The sequence below is a fragment of the Manis pentadactyla genome, chromosome 8 (genome assembly GCF_030020395.1).
Source record: "Manis pentadactyla isolate mManPen7 chromosome 8, mManPen7.hap1, whole genome shotgun sequence".
In the NCBI taxonomy this organism is placed as follows: Eukaryota; Metazoa; Chordata; class Mammalia; order Pholidota; family Manidae; genus Manis; species Manis pentadactyla.
In genome coordinates this window covers 73,747,923-73,771,602 of record NC_080026.1, presented here as the reverse complement: position 1 = coordinate 73,771,602, position 23,680 = coordinate 73,747,923, and the positions used below count along the sequence as shown (strand labels likewise).

Sequence of the window (23,680 nt, the reverse complement as noted above, 5' to 3'; positions counted from 1 at the left end):
ATGCATAAAAAAAAATACATGGGTTGACAAAGGAAATTGATGCCATTGAAATAAAGTAATTAGAAAATAATAAAGCAGTTTTGCGATAAAGTAATGTTGGGCTTCTTTATTATGCTAGTGAATAACAAGATTTAGGAGCAGATCTAATCACTACTGTGATTTTAAAACAGCCATGAGAGAAAAAGATATTTCCAAATCTGCAATAACTGTATATGATATGAAAAATATCTGTGATTCCTACTGATGCCAAAGTCAGAGGTGCTGCTAATATTACTGCTGTTTGTTGTGTGCATTCACAATTGAGGGAAATGTTAAATCATGGCTATAGAAAAATGAAAATAATGGATAAATGAAAAATTATCCCACCCAGGTATACCCCAATTAAGAAGCTTTATTCAACAGGATTTCATAGAAGTCAGGAACCTTCAGTAAAATCAACAGAGGGCAACAGGCAGTTTCTACAGCTGGTATCACTGACAATTTGTCAAGGTATCACAAGGCCATTTGCATGCCTCAGTAAGGACCGCCAAGATCTATCAGCAGATACATTAGAAGCCATCAACTGCGGTACTCTAGACTGTCTTCACATTTTTAACTACTATTGCTAAAAGATACCTGTGCTACTTTCTGTACTATTTGTAAACAATGAAACATTATTAGCCCACAGTCTCCCCTAAATTCTCTAAGACTCTGTTTCTTCATGTACATCATGAATATACTACTACTCTACCCCAGGGCTTATTGTGAGGACTACTTAAAATCACATTTGCAAGATGCTTAGCTAGGGCATTCAATAGCTATTGAGTAGGGGTGTTCCCAGGTTCTACAGAAACTGAAGGCACCAAGAGAAACACAGTAGAGTTATGAATGTTGTATGTTACAACCCAAGCTTATTACCAGTGGCCCTTACAAAACTATTTATTTCAGGGAAAGTGAAAGTCAGTGAGACTAGAATTCTGACCTGAGTTTAGAAAAGGTAAACCTAGCACTTCCAAATACAGCCTTTGGCTTATCATTCTCTTACCTGCTTTACAAAATCATGTCTCAGAAACATCATTAAAGAATTCTAGAAAGAAAACCTGCATTTGACCCAGCAGTCTTGACTAGGGTATAATGCATTTAAGTGATGAGAACCTTTTACTTTACCTGGTACTCTTCGTAGGTGGTAATGTAATGTGTATAGACATTGCATAGACCTGAAATAACAACAGTCATATTCTGCATTCCATAAGTTGCAAATTCCTGGAGGGAGGAAAGTAAGGCCCATAAAATACTCATCTTAAAGTATATTATCATCTCAGTTATACTTCACATACAATCATAGATGTGAATCATTAGTGTAAGGTGTTTCTCTTAACAATATTCTTCCTAATGATCAAAACTCCCTGGGAATGCAGAAGTACCAAAGAGTCCTTGATAAAAAGTTAGGGTCATAACTCTGCACTGGGGTTGGGCAAGGTAATGGATCCATGAATATCTTAATGATTGCATTTGCAGAAGTACAATCTTATTACTAAAATACAGATATTTTATCTATTTCTAAAAATATGTAATGGGAGGATATTAGCTAACCACAGTGGTGATTTGCAGCTCCACATAGCGAGACATTTGTTGATTATGTCATTTTTGAACCATTTACAATACTTCCTAAATATAAAGAAAATCATAAATATAGGTAGAATACAAAATTTCCAACATATGTTAGATTTATTTAGAAAGGACTTCAGATATTAAAGTACTTAGGTGTTATTTATGATTCAATCAAAAAATGATCAATTTTAAATTATTTATACATAAATGCCAATAAAACATTTTTAACTTGACTTATATTTTTTAACCCTCTCTTATATTTTGTAGTTTGTTCTTAAACCACCAATATTTCATATTCACCTCTAGCCATTATTTTCAAGAAGTGTGAAACTCTAGTCATCTCAGCAAAGGTTAATTAAAAGGTATCAGATCATAGGGATAGGGAATTCTTTTATCTTCACCAAGTATAAATGCATAGATATTTTATTTCACTTTTAACTTACTGCTTTAACTGCCTCCCGAAATCTTCGTCCAGACATGGTCCTGAGTCAAGAACACAGAAATACCTAAGTGTCTCCTTTCCAGAATGTAGGCAAAATACATGGGAAGACTTGTAGTGAAAGCCAGAAAGTTACTCTGCTTCATCATGCAAGAGTAAAGTATGTAGGAACTCTAATGAGAATGCAAAGGTTTCTTTCCTGTCTTATGTTCAAAACAAATCCTAAACTGAAAATAGGCAACTTGAAGGAGGGAAATAGAATCAATAAATATCACTGGCAAACGATCACAATAATTTTCTGTTACTGATTCAATAAAATATATTGATTGCATCCTATGTTAATAAGAGCTGAGGCATGTAGAGAGTGTACTGCTCCTGTCCAAAAAAAACTTAGCATTTCAGTCATTCACTTCATCCTTCAATAAAACACTGAGCCCCTACTATACACCAGGCCCATTTCTAAGTGCTAAGGATTCAACAGTATGGAGCTTACAGTCTACAGAGGGAAGATGGTCAATAAGCAAATAAAGAGTGAGATTACAGTAAGTGCTCTGGGGAATACGAAGTAGGGCAAGGATGACAGGGAGCAGGGGGGCCATAGGAGAGATGGTGTTGGTGGTGACGGTAGCACTGATGCTGAAGTGTGGTGGTGGACATGGTTGGGGGGGAGACAGTGGTATACAGCATAAGCCAGACTGGCATCTCTGTTAGAGATCTGAGCAGAGAATGGCAAGAATAAAAGAGCTGGCCATGGGGATAAGTGGAGGGTAAAAGTTTCAGGCTGAAGGAACAGTAAGTCCAAAGGCCCTAAGAAAGAAGCTGGCTTGATAGTCTGGGAATTAACAGTGAAGCCGAGGTGGCTGAAACTGGAGTGAGAAAGGGGAAGATTGATAGGAAATCAGATCAGAGAAGCCGCTGAGAAGATCACATAGGGCCCAGGAGGATACTGCAAGGCTCTGAGGATGAACCTGGAGTGAGCTGGGAAGCCCCTGGGGGTTTCGAGCAGCGACATGATTTAACATGTGTTTTAAAGGGATTGCTGTGGCTGCAGTGTTGAGATAAGTGAGGAGAGCAGTGAGGGAGAAAGCAAGAAGGCAAGACAAGAGGTGACAGCAGCGATCTAGGGAGAGATAGCAGTGGCTTAGCCCAGGGCTGAGTGACAGACAATATTGGGTAGAATGTACAGAATTTGCTGAAGGACTGAAGGTGGGGAAAATTGAGTAAGAGAGAAGTCAAGGATGACTCCAAGATTTAGGGCCTGAGCAACTGGAAAGATATAAAATTGCTGCTTAATAGGGTAGGAAAGACTACATACGAATCAGCTCTGAAATACTCTTTGAGGCTTTTATACCTAAACTGACTGTTTCAAGTACCTGTATTTTAATATTATTTCAAGTCTTTCCACAAACATAATAATTCACTGCATTATAATAATTGGGAATGAGAAGCTTTCAAATTTTTATGTTTGCTTCAAGTTACCTACTAGTAATAGTCATAGATTTACTCTCCAGAGGCCCCACCACGAGGGTGGGACTCTTTGTCACTGCTGCCAAGCATAGTACAGTAAGAGACAAAGGAGTCTGCACAGAATCATTGCCCGTGATAAGAAGCAATTCCAACAGAGATACAGACATCATAATTACATTTTTAACTACAAAAAAAAAAAAGAACTTACGTAAACTCTCCAGGGATGGCAGTTATGGCCACAGGCCCAAGGGTAATAATCTGAACATCAACAATATCTGGGTGCCAGGGATGAGGTTTGGACAACTAAGAACCCAAAACATGAAAGCTGTGTTAGGACTATTACTCTTTCTATGGCCGAGAGACAGATTATGCTCACAGAAGTTCCTTTATTAAAAGATTTTAAATGTTTCCAACTGTTTTTGGCGTTTTATCCTACTAACATAGATTTTCTTTCTGATTCTTGACATGGTATTAAATATTCTACCTGGTCATAACATACGACTCTGAACTGCCAGTGCCCCATCTACCCGGACTGAGCTTCTCAACAATGAAATTTTTGGTGGATTTGTCATTGTGGAATCACAATGTATAACAGATAACCAAGAGTTCTTCTAAAGTACTATGACTATCCTTATACAAAAGGAATAAGGAATTCCATCATTTGGAGTAGCTTAATTTTAATGATTTCTCTTTTTACTCTAATAGCGCTCTCATTTTCAGTTTCCGAATCTTGCCTTACTTTCGAAGTTCTCTCCAAGAGAATCTATCCTTTTCCATACTCAGATTAGTGTACAGTCTTCCCCTCTATTTCTTCCTTTCCTCTCTTTCTTCTTCCTAAAGAATTTTAACTGAATATTAGGAAAAAAAAAAAACTTTAAAAAAAATTTTTTCTACTTGAACAATTCATATTATGAACACTGGCATGACTTTCTGACATTTAGAGTGTGAAAATCCATATTCCGAAGGAGTAATAAAAGAATATTGCTGTGGCTAGTAATCTTGCCTCAGTTGTGCAAAAATTGAGATATGAATGAACATGTTCCATATTATATGACCTGAGATGTTTTTCTCTGCAGAGAATTCTGTATGAACTCCTGTCCTAGTCTACATAAGTGAATCCTAAATAAGACAAATATTATTCTTATTCTTCTTTTTCCACTGTTCTGCTTCAGTTGTTTATCATAAATTCTAAGTGAGAATATTTAATAATCATACCATTTATTCCTTGGATTTTGATTCCTAGCATCTGTCATTTTAATATTAAAAGTCTGATATGGGAATATCAGACTAAGACCTCCCATGTCAATAGAGAGCTACAATTCATATATGACAAGTCATAAATATAAAAATAACAATATACTAATTTCACCATGATAATCAAAATGCATTACCTCTCCCGTATGAAGAAGGATTGGCTTTGGTTTCTGACATTCTTTGATTTCTTCAGACGGCTTGCCCAGGATCTGATCCCGAATAGTCTCCCAAAATGGACTCCCTACTGTTGTCCCTATTAGGAATGCTATGATTAATCTGATTCCAACCTTCTGAAAAGTGTCGAAATTTTGACAGTGCTTTTAGGAGTGTCAGATATTTTATAAAGGTTGTTGTTCAACAATGCCAAACAGTTTGAATAATAGAAGAGATAAAACTTCTTGCGCATCCTAAAATAGGAGCCAATATTTAATTAGATAGTGTGGTGGATAGAATAAAAGAATACATTTTGTTCAATATCCTTAAACTTTTATTTCTATTGCCCTTCCTCATCCACATTGCAAATAAAAACAACAATGTGATATAATTAAATTGTAGATCTATAAACTTAAGTCACCTCTTTCCCACTTGAAAAACTAAAAATGACACCAACTTGAAGTACCAGTTGTTTGGCTTTTGGTCCCTGAAAGAGTCTTTGTTGAATCCCCACTTAATTATCTATACATACATAAACACACACACACACACACACACACAGTGAAAAACAAAAACCAAGCCTAAAATTCACAATCTGGGGGAAAGTTATATCAACTAGAAAACCTATAAATGTATAATCTCTAATTCCATTAGGAAAACATAATTATAAATATATGGACTTAACAAAGCACCAAAATACATTAATCAGAACTGACAGAAATGAAGATGATCAACAATAATAATTGCAACTGTAGCAAATCACTTTCAATAATAAATAAATAATTCACAAGATCAACAGGGAAATAGAAAACTTAAACAACACTAGAAGCCACATAGACCTAATAGATACCTGTACAGCACCCCATCCAACAGCATAAGGACCTAACAGATACCTATATAGCACCCCATCTGACAGCATAATACATATCCTTCTCAAATGCATGTGGAACATTATTGAGGATAGACAATATGGTGGCCATAAAACAAACCCGAATAAACTTCAAAGGATATAAATAATATAAAGTCTGATTTCTAACTGTAATGTAATGACATTAGAAGAAAGTAACAGAAGAAAATTTGGGAAACTCACAAATAAGTGAAGATTAAGCAACATCATCATAAACAGTGGATGGTAAAGGAAGAAATCAAAAGAAAATATTAAACTACATTCAGATCAATGCAAATGAAGATACCAAAATTTATGGGATACAATGAAGGTAGTTCTCAGAGGGAATTTATAGCCTTCAATGCTCATATTAATAAAGAAGGGGAGAGTGACATCAGTAAGATGGCAGGGTAGAAAATACCAGCCTTCATTCCTCCAACAAAAAACAACAATTAGACAGTTATCCACAAATGAAAATAGCCCACAAGAGGGCTCAAGAATCCAATTCAAAATCCACAGCAACACAGTAGAGGAAAAAAATGCCAGAATAACCACAAAGAAAGGATCACTGGGGAGATTAACTTAGCTGGGATATCTCAACAACAACTAGCAACAAAGAGGAAAGGCAGAGGCTATTGGTACCAGCCACATAGCAGGTACCACCACCAACCCCAGCAGCCCTGCATGGCAGCCTCCCTGCAGTCTCCATGGTGGAGAACCCTGTATGTTTGCTGGCACAGACCCTGGCAGCCTGCTCCACAGAGGAATCAGCAGCTTTTGTGACTGAGGTGGCCAGTGGCCGCTGCCACCACAGACCCCTTGCAGAGAGACACTGCTGCTTTTCTTCCGTGAGCTGCTGCTGGTGCGCCCGCCACCTTGGGACCATGGCTGTCAGCACCCACCCCTACCCCATGCCTCTGACCCCAGAGCCCTCAGCTGTTCCACACGCATCCATGTTTCAGCCCCCAGCTCTGTGGTCACACTGTGGATACCCGTGCCTCAGCCCCAGGATCTGCAGCACCTCAGCATGGACCTGCATCTCAGGCACTGGAGCCACTACTGCTGGGCGCTATCCATTGTCCTAGACCCCAGAGGCACTGTTCTCTGCAACTACATGGACTCCAGTCCCCCGTTCCATGGCTGTTCCATGTGCCCAATGTCGTTAGGCACAGAACCCCTATCACCACTGGCAAGTCGGTGTCCTGGCTCCTGGAGCTGCTCTTGCTGCATGGAACACCCACATTCCAGATATCAGGCCTGTCCCTGCTCCATGGGCACACGTTCATGCATGAGACAGCAGGGCCAGCACCATTACATGGGCACCTGTGAGTCAAAGCTAGCACACCGTCAGCCTAGAGAGCCCCCACGGGAGAGGGCCGAGCAGGAGAAAAGGTGATCAGGTGGTTCCTGAAGCCTTCACCAGTGAAGATCCCAAAGATCCCGTGGCCCCTGTAGCCTTGGCCTTTGAGGACACGCACAGTCTTCACCTAAGGTGGCAAAGCTGCACGGAGACCATGCTACCTGGCCTGCCCTGAAGCTGGAACTGCTGCAGCTCACCCAGCCAATGTCCCTGCTCCCACCCATAGATGAAACCCGGTTGTAAAGCCGGAAGAGATCAGTGCTCTATCAAATGCACAGACAGAATGCAAGGCTATTAGAGCCAACAACAATCAAGGGACAAAATGTACAGGAAAGGGACCTGGGACCACATGCTTTAGGCTCCTAAAAGCTTCTGCCCTGAGGAACCTTGGCTTCAATAAAGGAATTAGGAAAGAAACACTAATAACCAGATGGGAGAGCCAGCTCATAGTGTGGAAGGTACAGTGACAACCCCACCCTGCACTGTCCCCCCACTCTCCCCAGCCCCAGACCAATTTAACATTATTTGTCCACCTACTGAAATGAAAAGAGAAGTTGTCTCTGATTCTGTTCAAATCACTAGAAAGCTAAGTTGCAAAGGACACTTATCCCTGGGAAATCTAGCTGCCCTATAAATCTGGAAAACCACCACACCACCAAGATTAAAAATAAAAATAGTGAAGTATTGGCTGCATCCAAACCCTTTGGAACCCTGAAGCTTCAGAACCCAGAGCCACAGATTTCATCAGACAGCACCTTACCCTGTGTAAAATTGAGGGTCCCAAACCCGTCAATTGTGCCAGCTGCAAAACTGTAGCCCAGTGCTGGTTTACACGTTTTTGCCTAAAGGAAAGATTTTTAAAACAAAAACCAGAAGTTGAACTTCAAGAAAATAATGAGATCAGCCCACAGCTTTACCCAGTATGACTCAGAAACACTTACGGTGTGTGTAGAATTGATCCAAACGGTGACATCAGTCATATTAACCCACTGATGAGCTGAAGCCAGTGGTCCGGTTACCTCCTGGGAGGCAGAGGCATATAGTTCCTAGAAAACCCACCCAGGCTTACTGTTATGAGCAAAAAAGCGAAAATAAACAGTACCAATTGTACCCAATATGTACCAATTTGGAATAGCATCTCTCAGCCAAGTTTTGTTTTGCTGGCTGCTTAGAAATAGCCTCTGCACACATGGATCTCTCTACCAAACACAGCGGCTTCCCAGAAGCTTGAGACTACTGACCTGTGTCTAGTCCCTACAAATATGAAATTCTAGTGATATAGGCTGTGGCACAAAAAGGTCCCAATCTCACTCAAAAGACAGTCAAGAAAATTTAAGATTAGGAGTAGGTGGCCCAAATTAATGTCTGTGCCCGAACGAGACTATATCCTTGGGCATTCTCACGGAGTTTTCCCCCTCTAAATCCTAGGGCCCTCTGGCAGGGTGTGTGCCAAAGGGTGGCTTGAAAGACTTCAGTCTCCATTTATCTGTTGCAGCTGCCCCGCCCACACCCACACTTTGTTTTTTGTTAATATGGTCAATTGATACTTTTTCAATTTTACGGGAACTGTGGGCCAAAATGTGTTTTAAAATGTTTGTTTTTATTGCCCTGTATCACAGCTACAGGCAAATCCTGCTCAAGTCCCTTTGCCTGACACCTAACCATTTCCACTCTATCTCCAGTTTCAACAGCCACAAGGGAGCTCTTAAGATAAGTCATCAGTAACACCAGCTGCAAACTGCTTTCCCTGATGAAAAGGGAAGTTGTGCCCTGACAAGAAGGGAATCCAGAATGTGGGACAAATCTCTATGGCTCGCAGGCCTAGAATGGTACAAAATTTCTGACACCAAACTGTGTCATGGGTGCACAACCTAAATAGAATCTGTTAACTTAGAACAATCCACTGATAATACCACAGTAATTAAAAAGAAACTGCAGCAATTAGGCTGGCTGGTGTCTGATGTTTTTAAGGGTGCTTTTGTTCTTTCTTAATTGCTCCTGAAACATTTTAGAGCCCTTGGAAAAAATATTTACCACACACACACACACACAAAGGCATGCAGCAAAGGTCTGAGTAAGCTATAAAAAGAAGGGATTTAACTATCTTTATCAGAGATATACCAATTCCAGGTCATCTTTCATCTTTTCGATCAGAAATCTGTCTCCACAGGAGCTGATGCAAAATACGGGGGGAAAATGGAAGGTAAAATTTAGGAAAGGAAGGAGGGTGAGTAACTCATAGTAATCTCTGGGACACAAGATTCTCTCCTCATCAGAAAACATTTTAAAAAGAAAAGAAAAAATGTAAGATGGATGATCTCTGCCATTAAGAAGAAATGTAGGAACTAATTTGAATCTAAATTGCAAGAACCAGGAGTTGTGCTCAGCTTTGCCTTGTCACTGAAGGAAAAGCTTAGAAATGGTCAGGTGACAGCAGGCAAAGGCCTGAGATGACTTCCAAGAATTTGAATCAGTCTGGTCCTATCTGATAACCATGTTAATTGAAAACTTCACAATCCATTATCCCACTGTCCAAGGCAAGCCCTCCGGATTACTTGGTTTTAAAGGCACTTCCTTTATGAAGTCAAACCAAGCAGTCAGAAAGACGCCCTGTGTGGCCTGTGAAAGCTACCTTCCTAACTGAACGTGAACAGCATTCAGTCCTCCAGACTTGAGCTCTTGCTGCTCTTACAGTAATTGTAAAGCATCACTGTAAAGGACGGTGTGTCTGGGTTTTAAAGGACAATTTTAAATGAAGATGAAAGAGGTTGGGCCACAGCTTACCTTTGCTCTCTGATAAATGGTCTGCCCTATAATCTGTGCGCTGTCAACCATATCCCGTCCAGGCCCCATAGCAATACACGTGCTACCCTGGAAAATGAGACAAGATGTGTTCTTAGAGAAATAAGTGGTTAGCTTAAGGAACGCAAAATTACACGTGAGTCTAAGCAAATGTACTTTTAAAGTCTCATTCTAGCATTTCTTTTCAGATATTTTCTCAGATTATAAATTCGTGTATATCTATACACGAAATGGAGCAGTGAATATCTTTAGAAATCATCTATTCTGGCACCTTACTTTTAAAAATAAGGAATCTGAGGCTCAGATGGGTTAGAGGATTTGTCAGAGATTGTATAGATAGAAAATATCTGAGCTAAAACCTAGGCCAGCTCTCCATTTGCTGCACATCTTTTTGTTTGCTGGTTCCCACCTATGGCTCTCACTCATGACCACCTTAAATGGACACTAAGTTAAAATTACATTGGGACAACTAGCTGACCTTCTAGGAAAAAAATCATTAAATAAATTTGGCTCAATACTTTACTTTTTTCATCAGAAAGGTTTGAGAGGGATCATATACTTAAATATTATGAATGAAACCAAAGAAGAAAATATTAATGAATATATTTTTAATTCTGAAGGGTGTGGAAATACCCTTCTAAAAATTATGTAGGACAGGCTTAATAAATCTGACAACTTAAACATTTTGAACACCCAGGTACAGAAAACCAACACATAAGTAAGGATAAAAAACAACTGATAACTGAGGTGAAGGGGGACCCTGTACTGTTTATGGAAAATGATTTTAATATATTAGGCGCTGTAATATTTTAGGAGCTTTAAAAAGTCAATAAGAAAAAAAATCTTTATGACTACCTTTGGATTCATCCATATTGATTTGGGTTTTCTCTTATTTGCAGTGAAAGCATTCTGTGTGTGTCTCAAAGAATCATCACATTGTACACTTTTTAAATTATACATTTATATGTCAATTGTATCTCAACAAAACTAGAAAAAAAGAAAAGAAAAAAGCACCCTAATGGATACACAATAGAATACAGATGAAATAGGTAATTCACAAAAAAAGAAATGTAAGTGGTCAGTCAACATTAAAATATCTTTAAGCTCATGAATAATTAAATGTAAGTCTAAATTACAAAGAGAGAACTCTGCATGTTATGTTGACAAAAACTGAAGATTGAGAAACCTGGTGTCCCTGAGAGTTTAGAAAAACTGTGTCCTGTGTCCTGAGGGAGGAAATGTGAGCGGCACCTCTAGGCAATGTGCGGTTTAAGTTAGATGCACTTTCTCTATGACAGCAAACTCACTGGTAAGAATTTGTCCTAAGGTGAAACTCATACACAGTTGAAAATATGTATGACAAGCACAGTGACCACAGAATGCAAAGGAAGGGAAAAAAAGAAAGAAGAGAAGGCGCGAAGGAAGAAAAGAGGGAAGAAAACACTCATCAGTAGGGGATTAGTTAACTGAATTACAGTACTTAAAATTGAAAATTACTGAGTTAACTTGATGCTTTGAAGTATATTTACTAGAAATAAGGAAGCAGTTCTAGAAGGGCATTACAATATGATCCCATTTAGGTAAATTGCATGTGCATGTATGTGCATGGATGCATAGAAAGGTATTTGAAACAATGTTCATTAAAATTTGAACAGGTTAACTGTGTGGTGAGGAGGTGCCCCTTTACATGTTTTGTTTTAGGAACTTTTCAAAATTATCTGAATTTTTAACAAGCATAGATCATTTTTGAAAAAAATACCATGAAAGGTATTTTCTAAATTAGAAAACAATTTTGTTAAGAAACCACAATGAAGCAGAAGACATGGCAACATCATTCATTTACCTTCCCCTTTCTAAGTGAATCGTGATTTTGTTGAGAAAGCCATCTCTCTCCTTGCAGTCAATGATCCCACTCCTAATTCCAATAAGTTTAAGGCAATCAAGGCAATTTCTTGTGACCTGCCAAAGATTGGTCAGGAACCCCAGTTTAAGTCAGTCAACACGTGCTATTTCCCCAGCAACTGCTGTGGTCCAGGGATAGATGTGAGACAGAAATGGACCCAATCAGACTGAAAAGGACTTTTAATCCATGGTTAGAGAAGCTTGCTCTCTCCTCTGTAAATGGGGAAAAAAGCCATACAGCTTCTTCACTGCTGACCACCTCCTTGCAAACATGAGGGAAGCCAACACATGGAGAACAGAGAGAAACAGAATGCTGTTGTGGGTGGGGGTATGATTTTGTTGTAATGTTTTCTGTTTATAAAGTAAAGTAAACTCACTGTAGAAAAATATGCAAAAAAAAAATGTATAAATAGAATTAAATAATAAAAACCACTTAAAATAGTGCCAAAAAGAGCAAACCATGGTTAACAGCGTGTTTCACTTTGTTTTCTTATTGCATTTATTTTCAAAACTGCAATCATAATGAATACTCAATATTAAAGCCTAATTTTCTTAGTTAACACTGTGTATTATGAACTTGGTCCGACCTTAAGTATTCCAACGTAAGACATTAAGATGGTGTAGAATATTCTATCACAAATAAGTATCATAAATTGTTTAACCATTTCATTTATGAATTTTGGAATTTGAAGTCATCTTCAAATCTAATGTGAAGTAATAATGTGTGAAAATTTTGCAAATGAAGGGTAACGAAGGTTTTATATATAATAGAAACGTATAATTGTGAAAACTATATTGCTCACTGGGTGGGGTTGATTGGAATCAGTAGCCCAGACAATAGTGTTTAGTAAGTGTAATATCACAGGTGAAATGTTCTATAAACCCAACGAATTAAAAACCCAGAAACTAGTATCTGCTATTCATGTCAAAGTTGAAACAATATAAATGAACATGGGGGGCAGGAGGCAGTTCAATAAATAACAGTACAACCCTACTTGTTCTCTTTAAAACTTACCACACAGACCTACATATGTTCCTAAAAGATTTCCAAGCCAATTTAGTCAAACCCCAAACCAATAAAAAAAAATCAACAAAGTTAAAAAATTTTATTTATGAGTACATAAACAAATTGGAAGAGGTGTGAGAGTGGTAACTTCTGGAAAGGAGAGAGGGCGGGGCGGGTGGGGAGGCAAGCAGGGACTTTGGCTTTTCACTGCTTCTACGCTTCCCATGTTCGAGCTTTTACAGCATGTTGTTTTTGTTTGTAGTTTATAAGAAAAGAAAAAGAGTTTTGACCTTTGCATTTTTTAAAGACCCTATAGACTCTATAATCAGTGAGAAATGTGTCAGGCAGGCAGTTTTTGAACTAACATGTGATGTCAGAAATGCCAAGGCAAAATGTTTTAGACTGTCCAAGTTTAGGGAAGGGTATTTAATCTCTGAAACTTACTGAACTGTCTCACCATTCAAAACACTTAACAGTCAATCAGATGGAACACTCTAATTTCACCCAATCGAAATTTAGTGGATGCTTTTGAGAAGAGCAAATGCTAGCAATAATAGGCTAGTGTATACTTGAGGAAGGCATAATTGTAAATTAATGGTTGACTCTTTAAACAGAAAATGTACACAAGATGCAAAACAAAGAATCCATGTAATAATTACCTACCCCACCAATGGGGCAAGAGCTATTGGCATTATCACAAGATTCTCCGGTGTTGATGCAATGCGGGCCAAGAATATTGGGGGACACATCTCCCAGGTTTGATGAAGCAAACGCTGCTACATATGGTCCCTGCCAAAAGAAACACCCAATTGCATTTTATTCTTATTTCCCATAATGACTTTCATTAAAAATGCAAACATTCAATCCATTCTGGTGAACTATTCAAATTCACATTCATGCAATACATGAGATATACAATATTCTGAGAATGTTTTATTTCTGAAAAGGCTCACATTGCAGTCAGCATACATATTACTACTCATGATATTTCAATTATCAGTAAAGCTGTTTCAAAAAGGAGAGTTTCTAATTTGTGCCTCAAACAGAAACATTTCGACAAGAAACAGTGTGCAACAACAAATTATAAAATGCTGACCGATCAATCTAGTCTTTGGTGTGGTAACTGGGGCTCAGAGATCCATATTCCCTTTTAAAATAAATATATCTTATTGGCTCAAATAGAAAAGAGCCAATCCAGATTTTCCTGTTGCAAAGCTGAACCTAAATATACCACCCACCATCCAGACCGGCCCTCTGCATTTTCTCCATTTCTTTATCCTAAAGTAACAACACAAAACCCTTTAGACTGGTACAAGACCTTAACATGAACCCAACTGGTCTGCCATTCCACAATAAATGTCCTACATTTTCTTAGGGAAAGAGATAAGCAAGTATTAGAGATCATTTCTTGTTTTATACCAGAAAGATCATTTATCTCAAACTAGCATCTAGCCAGTGATGATAAATGGGAACATCCTTTCTTTTCCCTAACACACAGGCTAAAATGAAAAAAAATGGAGAAATTTTTGTTAACAAAGGAGCTGAAATATCAGACTGAATGTTCATGGGGCTAATATTTTTTAAAACAGAACATTCATTCTAGGCAGAGTCCTAGGGCTTTCATCCCATCACATATTCTTCTGCATCTGGGGCTCGGACACTGGGATCCCTCCTTGCCATTTATCTACCTGTATTCGATACTTTATATAGAGCTGAGGAGCTTCCTGGAGTATGTGAACTGGTTCCTGGCTACCCATCTCTAATCCCACCACTCACTATTTCAAAATTAAAAAAAAAAAAAGCCTTAGGTCTTATTGCAGGAAAAATGGAACAAAGTCCTTGAAAAGAAATTCATCATTAAAAGGAAAGTCTTCACCATTGAAAAGAACTTATCACCTGTCCTCATTCAGGTTCTTACATCATTAAGAAGGTGCTTAATATTTTTATAGCTCTGAAAACAACAGAAAACATCAACACAGTTTGTCATACTTCCCAGTTGATGAAAAATTATTTTACATTGCAAATATCTTGAACTTGCCCTTCCTTCCCAATGAATTGTAACTTTATGAAGTATTTGACACAAAGTGTACTAGTCATTTCAAATTTTTCCTTCCCTAAGAGGAAAGATGGAGAATTTCTCTTATCCAAGTATATTGGTATGTGATGCCATGATGATTCTTTAATCTGAAGATTTGAGCCAACGATCTTGAATATTGCATGAATGATGATAGTCAATGACTTAAGCTGAAGCTTTTGATGACATAAGTTCTCACCTGTCCAGGTAGATATCCTTTGTTCTTCTCTTGCTCAAAAAGGTAAGATGCATAGCCCATATTGTCACTATTTACAAGGTGGTTGCTGTTGTTCATGCTGACTGGGTGGATGGCAAACCAGCTGTAAAAAAGCAAGAAGCTCTGAGTAAAAAAAAAAAGAGTAAAAAGCCCTGAGAAGCACAGAGCTGAGACCAAATGTGACTGGGAGCTTATGTTTAATCCAGGAAGAAAGAAGTTTTTTTTAATAATAGGCATTCCACAGATAGGTTCTTTCACTGTTAATAAGCTTAACTTACTAATAATATACTCAAGAAGTCTGTTCATTTACTTAAACAAACAAAACTTAATTTTTAGGAATATTTCATCATTGTCATCTTCATCATAAGTTTTTAACAAGACTGGCCAGTTACCAGATAATAGACCTAAAGAATTGTATATAGACATAGACTTTGTCTTTCAAGACAGGCACACACATAATTATTCAGATCAATCTTATCGAACTCAGAAGACATTTACTGAGAGTCTGCTATGTGCCAAGCATTAAACAGATTGCAGTTTACCCTCAGAATCTTGCAGAAGACAAAGATGTGAACAAATGGCTTTACTACAGGGTAACAAATGTTATAAAGAAATAGGCATAAAGTGTTTGGGGAGCACAGAGGACTAGCAACTAATTCTTAAGGGCATCCTTGGGAGAGGAAACAGCAGAGTAAATGCACGGAGGTGTGAAAGATGAAGCTATGCATAATTCAGTATATCCTTATGCATAGTAATACCTTGTTTAAGTGTAGAACTGTATAGTTTACAAACTAATTTCACATCTGTTACCTTATTTGAACATCACAACAACCCTGAGAGAGAAGTTGTTATTACCTCCATTCTGCAAGGTGTCTCAGAAAAGCAAACTGGTGACCCACTAGTCATAAAGGATCAAGACCAAAGTTTGGATCTTGTGATACCTTAACCAGTCGCCTTTGTGGCATCAAACCTCCATACAGGTGATGAAGACATTTACAGAATGGAAGGCTATAAAGTAGATCAACTAGAATACCCAAGAAAAGAGAGATGTCAGTTCATAAAGTTTCAGGTTCAAGATTTTTTTTAAAGTTTTGTTGATTTAACTCTTCACTGAAACTTCCTAAACATTTCAGTTTATGTTCCTACTTGAATACTGTAGTGCACAAAACATTTACTTAATAACTAGAGATGTTTGGGGAATTCAAGGTCATCATTTAAGATTCAGTTCTCATTGCCCAACCAATGGATGTGTAGGTCAGAGGCCATCTAGAACCATGCCCATGGGGGTTGGGTAGGCACCATAAATGAGTTAACTGGTTGGTGCAATAGAGACTAGTGTGGACTGTGGAGAGTTAGAGGCATTTGCACAATCTAAAGACTGCATCCTCTGCTGTGCTACAGCCAAATGTGGCCTCATGTGAGTATAAGCTAGGTTGGCCAGATCTTCCACAAATCCATGTTTTCATGAAATAGTTTCTGATTTTAAAATTCTTAAATAAATAATGGCAAGGAAAAAAGGAGGGAGTTGTTACAAATTAAGAGACTTAACATACCTATCCAACAAATGCAGTGTGTGGACTATGTTTGGATTTGTATTCAAAGAAAACAACTGTAAAAAGATTTTATTGATATAATCAGGAAAAACTGAACACAGAGTTTTAGACCACATAAGAAATTATTTTTAATTTTGTGGGTTGTGATAATGGATTGTAATTAAATTTTAAGTTTTTATATGGTAGAGATACATACCGAAATACTTAGAAATGAAATGATATGCTATCTGGTATCTGCTTTTAAATACTATAGCAAAACAAACAAAAAGGGAAGGAGAGTTTGTGAAACAGAATGGCAGAGTATTGCTAATTATTTAAGCTGGATAATATTTACATGGAGATACATTAGACTAGTCACTCTAAATTGTTACATATTTGAAAATTTCCACAATAGTTTTTTTTTTATGCTGACTTCCACTTTGAACTTTTTAGAAGAGTGTTAGGCTAGATCACCAGTTTGCAAGCTGAATTCAATCCCCACAGTGCATACTGGCCACCATGCAAAGGTAGAGTTTAGTTTGAAGGTAGTTCTAAGGTCATCTAGAAGTTATTTGCAAGGTCCCGATAATTTTAAAAACCCTTATGTTACATTCTTTTTTGTGGTTTGCCTCTTTCTCCTCAGGTGCCAAGGAGAAATTCTAGTCAATTAGTGTTTGTTGGTTAATTGGAGGCTTTTTGTAGTTTTATCCCATTTAGTTTGGAAGGAAAATGGGATGGCGGCCATAATTCTGTAGCTTTCTGGCCCAAATATCAATGTGAGACGGCACTGAGGTCAGCCAGTGTCAGCCAGCCTGCAGCCTCTGCAGTGTGATCAGAGGAACCCTGTAGGACAGTTCTGTCACCACCGACTGTCATGTAGAGCTGAGTAGGTAAAGGATGTTGTGTACAGTTCTCATTGCCCAACCAATGGATGTGTAGGTCTTTATTCTCACAAGAGCCCTCTGAGTGGGATACTATTATTATCCTCATTTTACAGCTAAGGAAACAAAGTCTCAGAGTGATAAAGTAAACTGACCACGGTCACACAGTTCTAAGTCAAGAAGCAGGGCTATGAATCCAGGTTTGCCAGACCAGAAAGCCCAAGTTCTTACCTGCTATGGGATACTGGCTCTGTCCCTTTCGGTCATGCACTTGCTCATTCAATACATATTTTTTACTTTGGCTCTGTGCCAGGCATAAGGGACAGAAATGAATGAGGTTTCTTCTTGACGTTGAGAAATGCTTCAAAGAAGATGTGACATTTGAGCTGCGTCTTAAGAGATAAGTAGGAAGTGGTAAGGAGATCAGTGGAGAAAAGTCTTCCACAGCAAAGGATAGAGCTGGGAAGGGGTGAAGTGTGTTCAGAAATGAATAGTCAGGGAGTGCAGAGCACAGTGGATAAGGGCAAGGAGAGATGGTGGTTGTTTCAGTCAATCAATCAACAACAATTTACTAGCAGCCCAGTGTGTGGCTGGCATTGTATTAAACTCCAAGGAACACAGACAGAATCAGATGTGTTCTCTACCATCAAGGACTCATAACATCTGTGGAGAAAGCAAATGCTAAGAACTTTGGTCTACTAATTAGACTACAAACTTGAATTCTCATTTATGTCATTTATTAATTTTCATTATTTTAGGCCTTAGAAAATGAATTGACTTTTTCTTCCACAAAACTGAAAAAAAAGTATTACAAAAGGTTTAAAAGAGGACAAAAAAGAAATAAAAGTTTAAAAAGGTGGATAAAGAAGTACCAAAAAAAAACTACTTGAATTTCAGAATAATAGATGCTTCATTTTTCTGCCTCTACCCTTTGAAATACGTGCTACTAAAATAACAGCTTGTTCAAAGACCCCACCAAAAAAGAAAATTACAGACCAATATCCCTGATGAACATAGATGCAAAAATACTCAACAAAATATTAGCAAACTGAATTAAAAAATACATCAAAAGAATCATACACCATGACCAAGTGGGATTCATCTTAGGGATGCAAGGATGGTACAACATTCGAAAATCCATCCACATCATCCACCACATCAACAAAAAGAAAGACAAAAATCACATGATCATCTCCATAGACACTGAAAAAGCATTCAACAAAATTCAACATCCATTCATGATAAAAACTCTCAACAAAATGGGTATAGAGGGCAAGTACCTCAACATAATAAAGGCCATATATGATAAACCCACAGCCAACATCATACTGAACAGTGAGAAGCTGAAAGCTTTTCCTTTAAGATTGGGAACAAGACAGGGATGCCCACTCTCCCCACTGTTATTCAACATAGTACTGGAGATCCTAGCCATCGCAATTAGACAAAACAAAGAAATAGAAGGAATCCAGATAGGTAAAGAAGTCAAACTGTCACTATTTGCAGATGACATGATATTGTACATAAAAAAAACCCTAAAGACTCCACTCCAAAACTACTAGAACTAATATATATAAATTCAGCAAAGTTGCAGGATACAAAATTAATACACAGAAATCTGTGGCTTTCATATACACTAACAATGAACTAGCAGAAAGAGAAATCAGGAAAACAATTCCATTCACAATTCCATCAAAAAGAATAAAATACCTAGGAATAAACCTAACCAAGGAAGTGAAAGACCTATACCCTGAAAACTACAAGACACTCTTAAGAGAAATTAAAGAGGACACTAACAAATGGAAACTCATTCCATGTTCTTGGCTAGGAAGAATAAATATTGTCAAAATGGTCATCCTGTCCAAAGCAATCTACAGATTCAATGCAATCCCTATCAAAATACCAACAGCATTCTTCAATGAACTGGAACAAATAGTTCAAAAATTCATATGGAAACACCAAAAACCCCGAATAGCCAAAACAATCCTGAGAAAGAAGAATAAAGTTGGGGGGGGATCTCACTCCCCAACTTCCAGCTCTACTACAAAGCCACAGTAATCAAGACAATTTGGTACTGGCACAAGAACAGAGCCACAGACCAGTGGAACAAAATAGAGACTCCAGACATTAACCCAGACATATATGGTCAATTAGTATATGATAAAGGAGCCATGGACATACAATGGGGAAATAATAGCCTCTTCAACAGCTTGTGTTGGCAGCTACATGTAAGAGAATGAAACTGGATCACTGTCTAACCCCATACACAAAAGTAAATTCGAAATGGATCAAAGACCTGAATATAAGTCATGAAACCATAAAACTCTTAGAAAAAAACATAGGCAAAAATCTCTTGGACATAAACTTGAGCGACTTCTTCATGAACATATCTCCCTGGGGCAAGGAAAACAAAAGCAAAAATGAACAAATGGGACTATATCAAGCTGAAAAGCTTCTGTACAGCAAAGGACACACCAATAAAACAAAAAGGCATCCTACAGTATGGGAGAATATATTCATAAATGACAGATCCAATAACGGGTTGACATCCAAAATATATAAAGAGCTCACGCACCTCAACAAACAAAAAGCAAATAATCCAATTAAAAAATGGGCAGAGGAGTTGAACAGACAGTTCTCCAAAGAAGAAATTCAGATGGCCAACAGACACATGAAAACATGCTCCACATCGCTAGTTATCAGAGAAATGCAAATTAAAACCACAATGAGATATCACCTCACACCAGAGGGATCACCCCCATCCAAAAGACAAACAACAACAAATGTTGGCAAGGTTGTGGAGAAAGAGAAACCCTCCTACACTGCTGGTGGGAACGTAAATTAGTTCAACCATTGTGGAAAGCAGTATGGAGGTTCCTCAAAAAGCTCAAAATAGAAATACCATTTGACCCAGGAATTCCACTTCTAGGAGTTTACCCTAAGAATATAGCAGCCCAGTTTGAAAAAGACAAATGCACCCCTATGTTTATTGCAGCACTATTTACAGTTGCCAAGAAATGGAAGCAACCTAAGTGTCCATCAGTAGATGAAGGGATAAAGAAGATGTGGTACATATACACAATGGAATATTATTCAGCCATAAGATGAAAACAAATCCTACCATTTGCAACAACATGGATGGAGCTAGAGGGTATTATGTTCAGTGAAATAAGCCAGGTGGAGAAAGACAAGTACCAAATGATTTCACTCATATGTGGAGTATAAGAACAAAGAAAAAACTGAAGGAACAAAACAGCAGCAGAATCACAGAACCCAAGAATGGATTAACAGTTACCAAAGGGAAAGGGACTGGGAAGGATGGGTGGGAAGGGAGGGATAAGGGGGGTGGGGAAGAAAGGGGGCATTACGATTAGCATGTATAATGTGGGGGGAGGCTCGGGGAGGGCTGTGCAACACAGAGAAGACAAGTAGTGATTCTACAGCATCTTACTACGCTGATGGACAGTGACTCTAATGAGGGTTATGGGGGTACTTGGTGAAAGGGAGAACCTAGTAAACATAATGTTCCTCATGTAATTGTAGATTAATGATACCAAAAAATATATATATGTCAGCTTTTCACAGCAAGGTCCTATGGCAATAGATAGATATTAATAAAGATATATAGAAAGGTGGTCATTTTAATTTAAGAAGGCTGCCCTCACATTTTATCTGGTCAAAAAATATTCATCAAAGCAAAGTTCAAAAGACAGGAAGAAAAGTGTAGGTTGTTTCAAAAGAAGTTAGAATATAGACATCAAAGGATGAATGTGTCCCTGTTGACAAACATTTTTAAATGACCATGTCATCATTAGAGCAGGGCTTTACTTGAGTCGGCATGATGCAATCAACGTTCTCAGGAAAGTCAAGAGATTTGGTATCTTATCCTAGTTTGTAGGAAACTTAATTCAATTTTCTTTCAGATTTCTGTATCTGTTTCTTAAGACTGAAAAATAATAGATGTGAACCATGCTTTGTGAGTCAATTAGCAGCAAATTAATATAGATGGTATAATTATTCTCTCCTCCTGTGTAACTGAAGCATTTTCTAAGGCCTCTTTCAACTCAGACATCATATACTTCCTACTCTGAAACAGAAAAGAAAAGCCAAATGTAAAATTGAGCTTCTTAAATATGCCAAAACAACAAACCCATCCCAGGTTCCATTTTCTCAGACCTGGGGCACCATGTCCAGCATGCAAGTTACGCACTGCACAAAGGTGACTGGAAAAGAGGGTACATAGAGGTGAAATCCGGCCTCCGCTCAGCTCACTGAGTTAGGCCCCTCAGTCAGCACCGAGAAGGGAGCACCTGTGTGTGCTGCACACCAAGGTCCTATGTGCTAGCTGTTACCTCTCCAGCCTAAATATCCATCAGTGAGGAAAGTGAATATTGTGCTTCCATTCAAAGGTAATATTCATGAAAATGTGTAATAACATGAGAGCTCTTTGGGTAAACACAAATATAGGAAGCTGTAGTGGGTTGAATAGTATCCCCCAAAATTCATGTCCACCAGAACCTCAGAATGTGACCTTATTTGGAAATAGAGTCTTTAGGGTTGTAAACAGGGTAACGAACAAGTGAAATCACATTGGTTTAGGCTGTTCTTCAATCCAATAACTGGTATCCTTGAAACAAGAGAAAAGAAACAGAGAGATACCCAGAGACATAGAGAAGGAGGCGATGTAAGGATGGAGGTAGATCTCAGAGTGATACATCTGCAAGTCAAGGGTTGCTCACAATCAGCAGAAGCTAGGAGAGAAGCATGGAAGAGATTTTCCCTTAGAGCCTCCAGAAGGCATCAACCCTGCCAATACCTTCATTTTGGACTTCTGGCCTCTTGACCTGTGGGAGGATAAATGTCTGTTGTTTTAAGCCAGCCAGTCTACAGTAGTGTGTCGAACACAGAGGCCATCTGGTGTAGTGGCTAAGAGCACTAGCTCTGGAGTCAGATGGAAGTCATCTAATCTATTTGAACCTCAGTACCATACTCACAACATAATAGTAATATCTACCTGATAACATCTGGCAATTGAAAGAACAAATACATCTAAAGTACTTAGCATAAAGCCCGGCCTATGTTAAGAATGGAATAGACCATCACGATGATGATGATGGTGATGAGATGAAAAAGGGAAAAGAGAAATAAAGTTCTGAGAGTGAGTGTGTTATATGTATATTTCATAGCATTAATACAACTTTAAACTATATGGTGCATGTGTATGTGTATTCAACTTATGTGTATGCAACCCATTGACTGTGGACATGAAATAATTAAAGGAAGAAACTCTGCCTTCCAGGGAGTGCTTACAAAAAACTATAGGTCACCTATTTTCCAGTCCCACTAGCAGGATGTGCATGTGAATAGCTCTAGCCAATAACGTGTGTGCAGAAAGACCACCCAATTTTTATTAGACTCTGCCTGAGTGGGAAGAGGCACATTTAAAATCTCTAATGTGTTGAGCCACTGGAACTTCACGATCTGTGTGTTGTGGCACCTGGCATGAATTACCCCATTTAGCACATGTCTTTTCACCTCCTTTACAGTCCTCTTCACCTCACCCCACTACAAACTGTTTGGGGAAGGAGAGGAAAGGGTGTTTCATTGTGTTATACTGGATAGGTTACTGGGCCTAGAATTTTACCCAAAGATGACCTGAATTTTAAACAAGCACAAGCAATGAATACAGAACCAGACTGCTCGGACTGAAAACAGACAATGAGCTGTGACCAGAGGAGGCCCTCTGATGTTGCCGGTAAACTTGGGAGCCAGCATCCTGAAGAATGTTACTACCATCTCTGTTTCAGAGAAGAGATGTACATTCTCAGCTCCTCCATTTATTATCTTCAGAAGTCCCGGGTAAAAAAGCCCCTCTCAATAATGTTAGTGGAGAGATATTATTTGAGTGGGTTCCATTAAGCTAATGCAATCAAAATTCTTGCATCTTAAATGGCATGATTAAGTGATCAACAAAAGCAAATGGCCAATAAGAGTGTTTTTTTTAATTCAGCCTAATTCACTGGGAACTTCAGAAATTGAGAGAAAATAAAAGTGATTTGGCTCTTCAGGGTCTATTACTTAGCAGCAATTGAAAAGCATGATGATGCCAAGATTGGCAAG

At 38.3% G+C, this 23,680-nt stretch overlaps 1 protein-coding gene across 11 annotated transcripts in view; it reads right to left on the bottom strand.

Annotated features, from left to right (window-relative positions):
- Nucleotides 1-23,680, bottom strand: part of ASAH2 (N-acylsphingosine amidohydrolase 2) — a 91,503-nt gene that overhangs the window by 22,502 nt on the left and 45,321 nt on the right. For 8 of the 11 annotated variants that reach the window (XM_057505871.1, XM_036924023.2, XM_036924028.2 and 5 more), the window contains 9 exons: nucleotides 15,133-15,253; nucleotides 13,523-13,648; nucleotides 9,934-10,020; nucleotides 8,091-8,195; nucleotides 7,910-7,991; nucleotides 4,888-5,003; nucleotides 3,705-3,799; nucleotides 2,034-2,073; nucleotides 1,147-1,242 (listed from right to left, as the gene is read on the bottom strand). In XM_057505871.1, the coding sequence (XP_057361854.1) occupies nucleotides 1,147-1,242; nucleotides 2,034-2,073; nucleotides 3,705-3,799; nucleotides 4,888-5,003; nucleotides 7,910-7,991; nucleotides 8,091-8,195; nucleotides 9,934-10,020; nucleotides 13,523-13,648; nucleotides 15,133-15,253 (868 nt within the window). Of the gene's footprint in view, nucleotides 1-1,146; nucleotides 1,243-2,033; nucleotides 2,074-3,704; nucleotides 3,800-4,887; nucleotides 5,004-7,909; nucleotides 7,992-8,090; nucleotides 8,196-9,933; nucleotides 10,021-13,522; nucleotides 13,649-15,132; nucleotides 15,254-16,005; nucleotides 16,789-17,794; nucleotides 19,065-22,376; nucleotides 22,405-23,680 lie in introns of those variants that run through there. The other 3 variants (XM_057505872.1, XM_036924031.2, XM_036924030.2) reach the window with 3 other exon arrangements.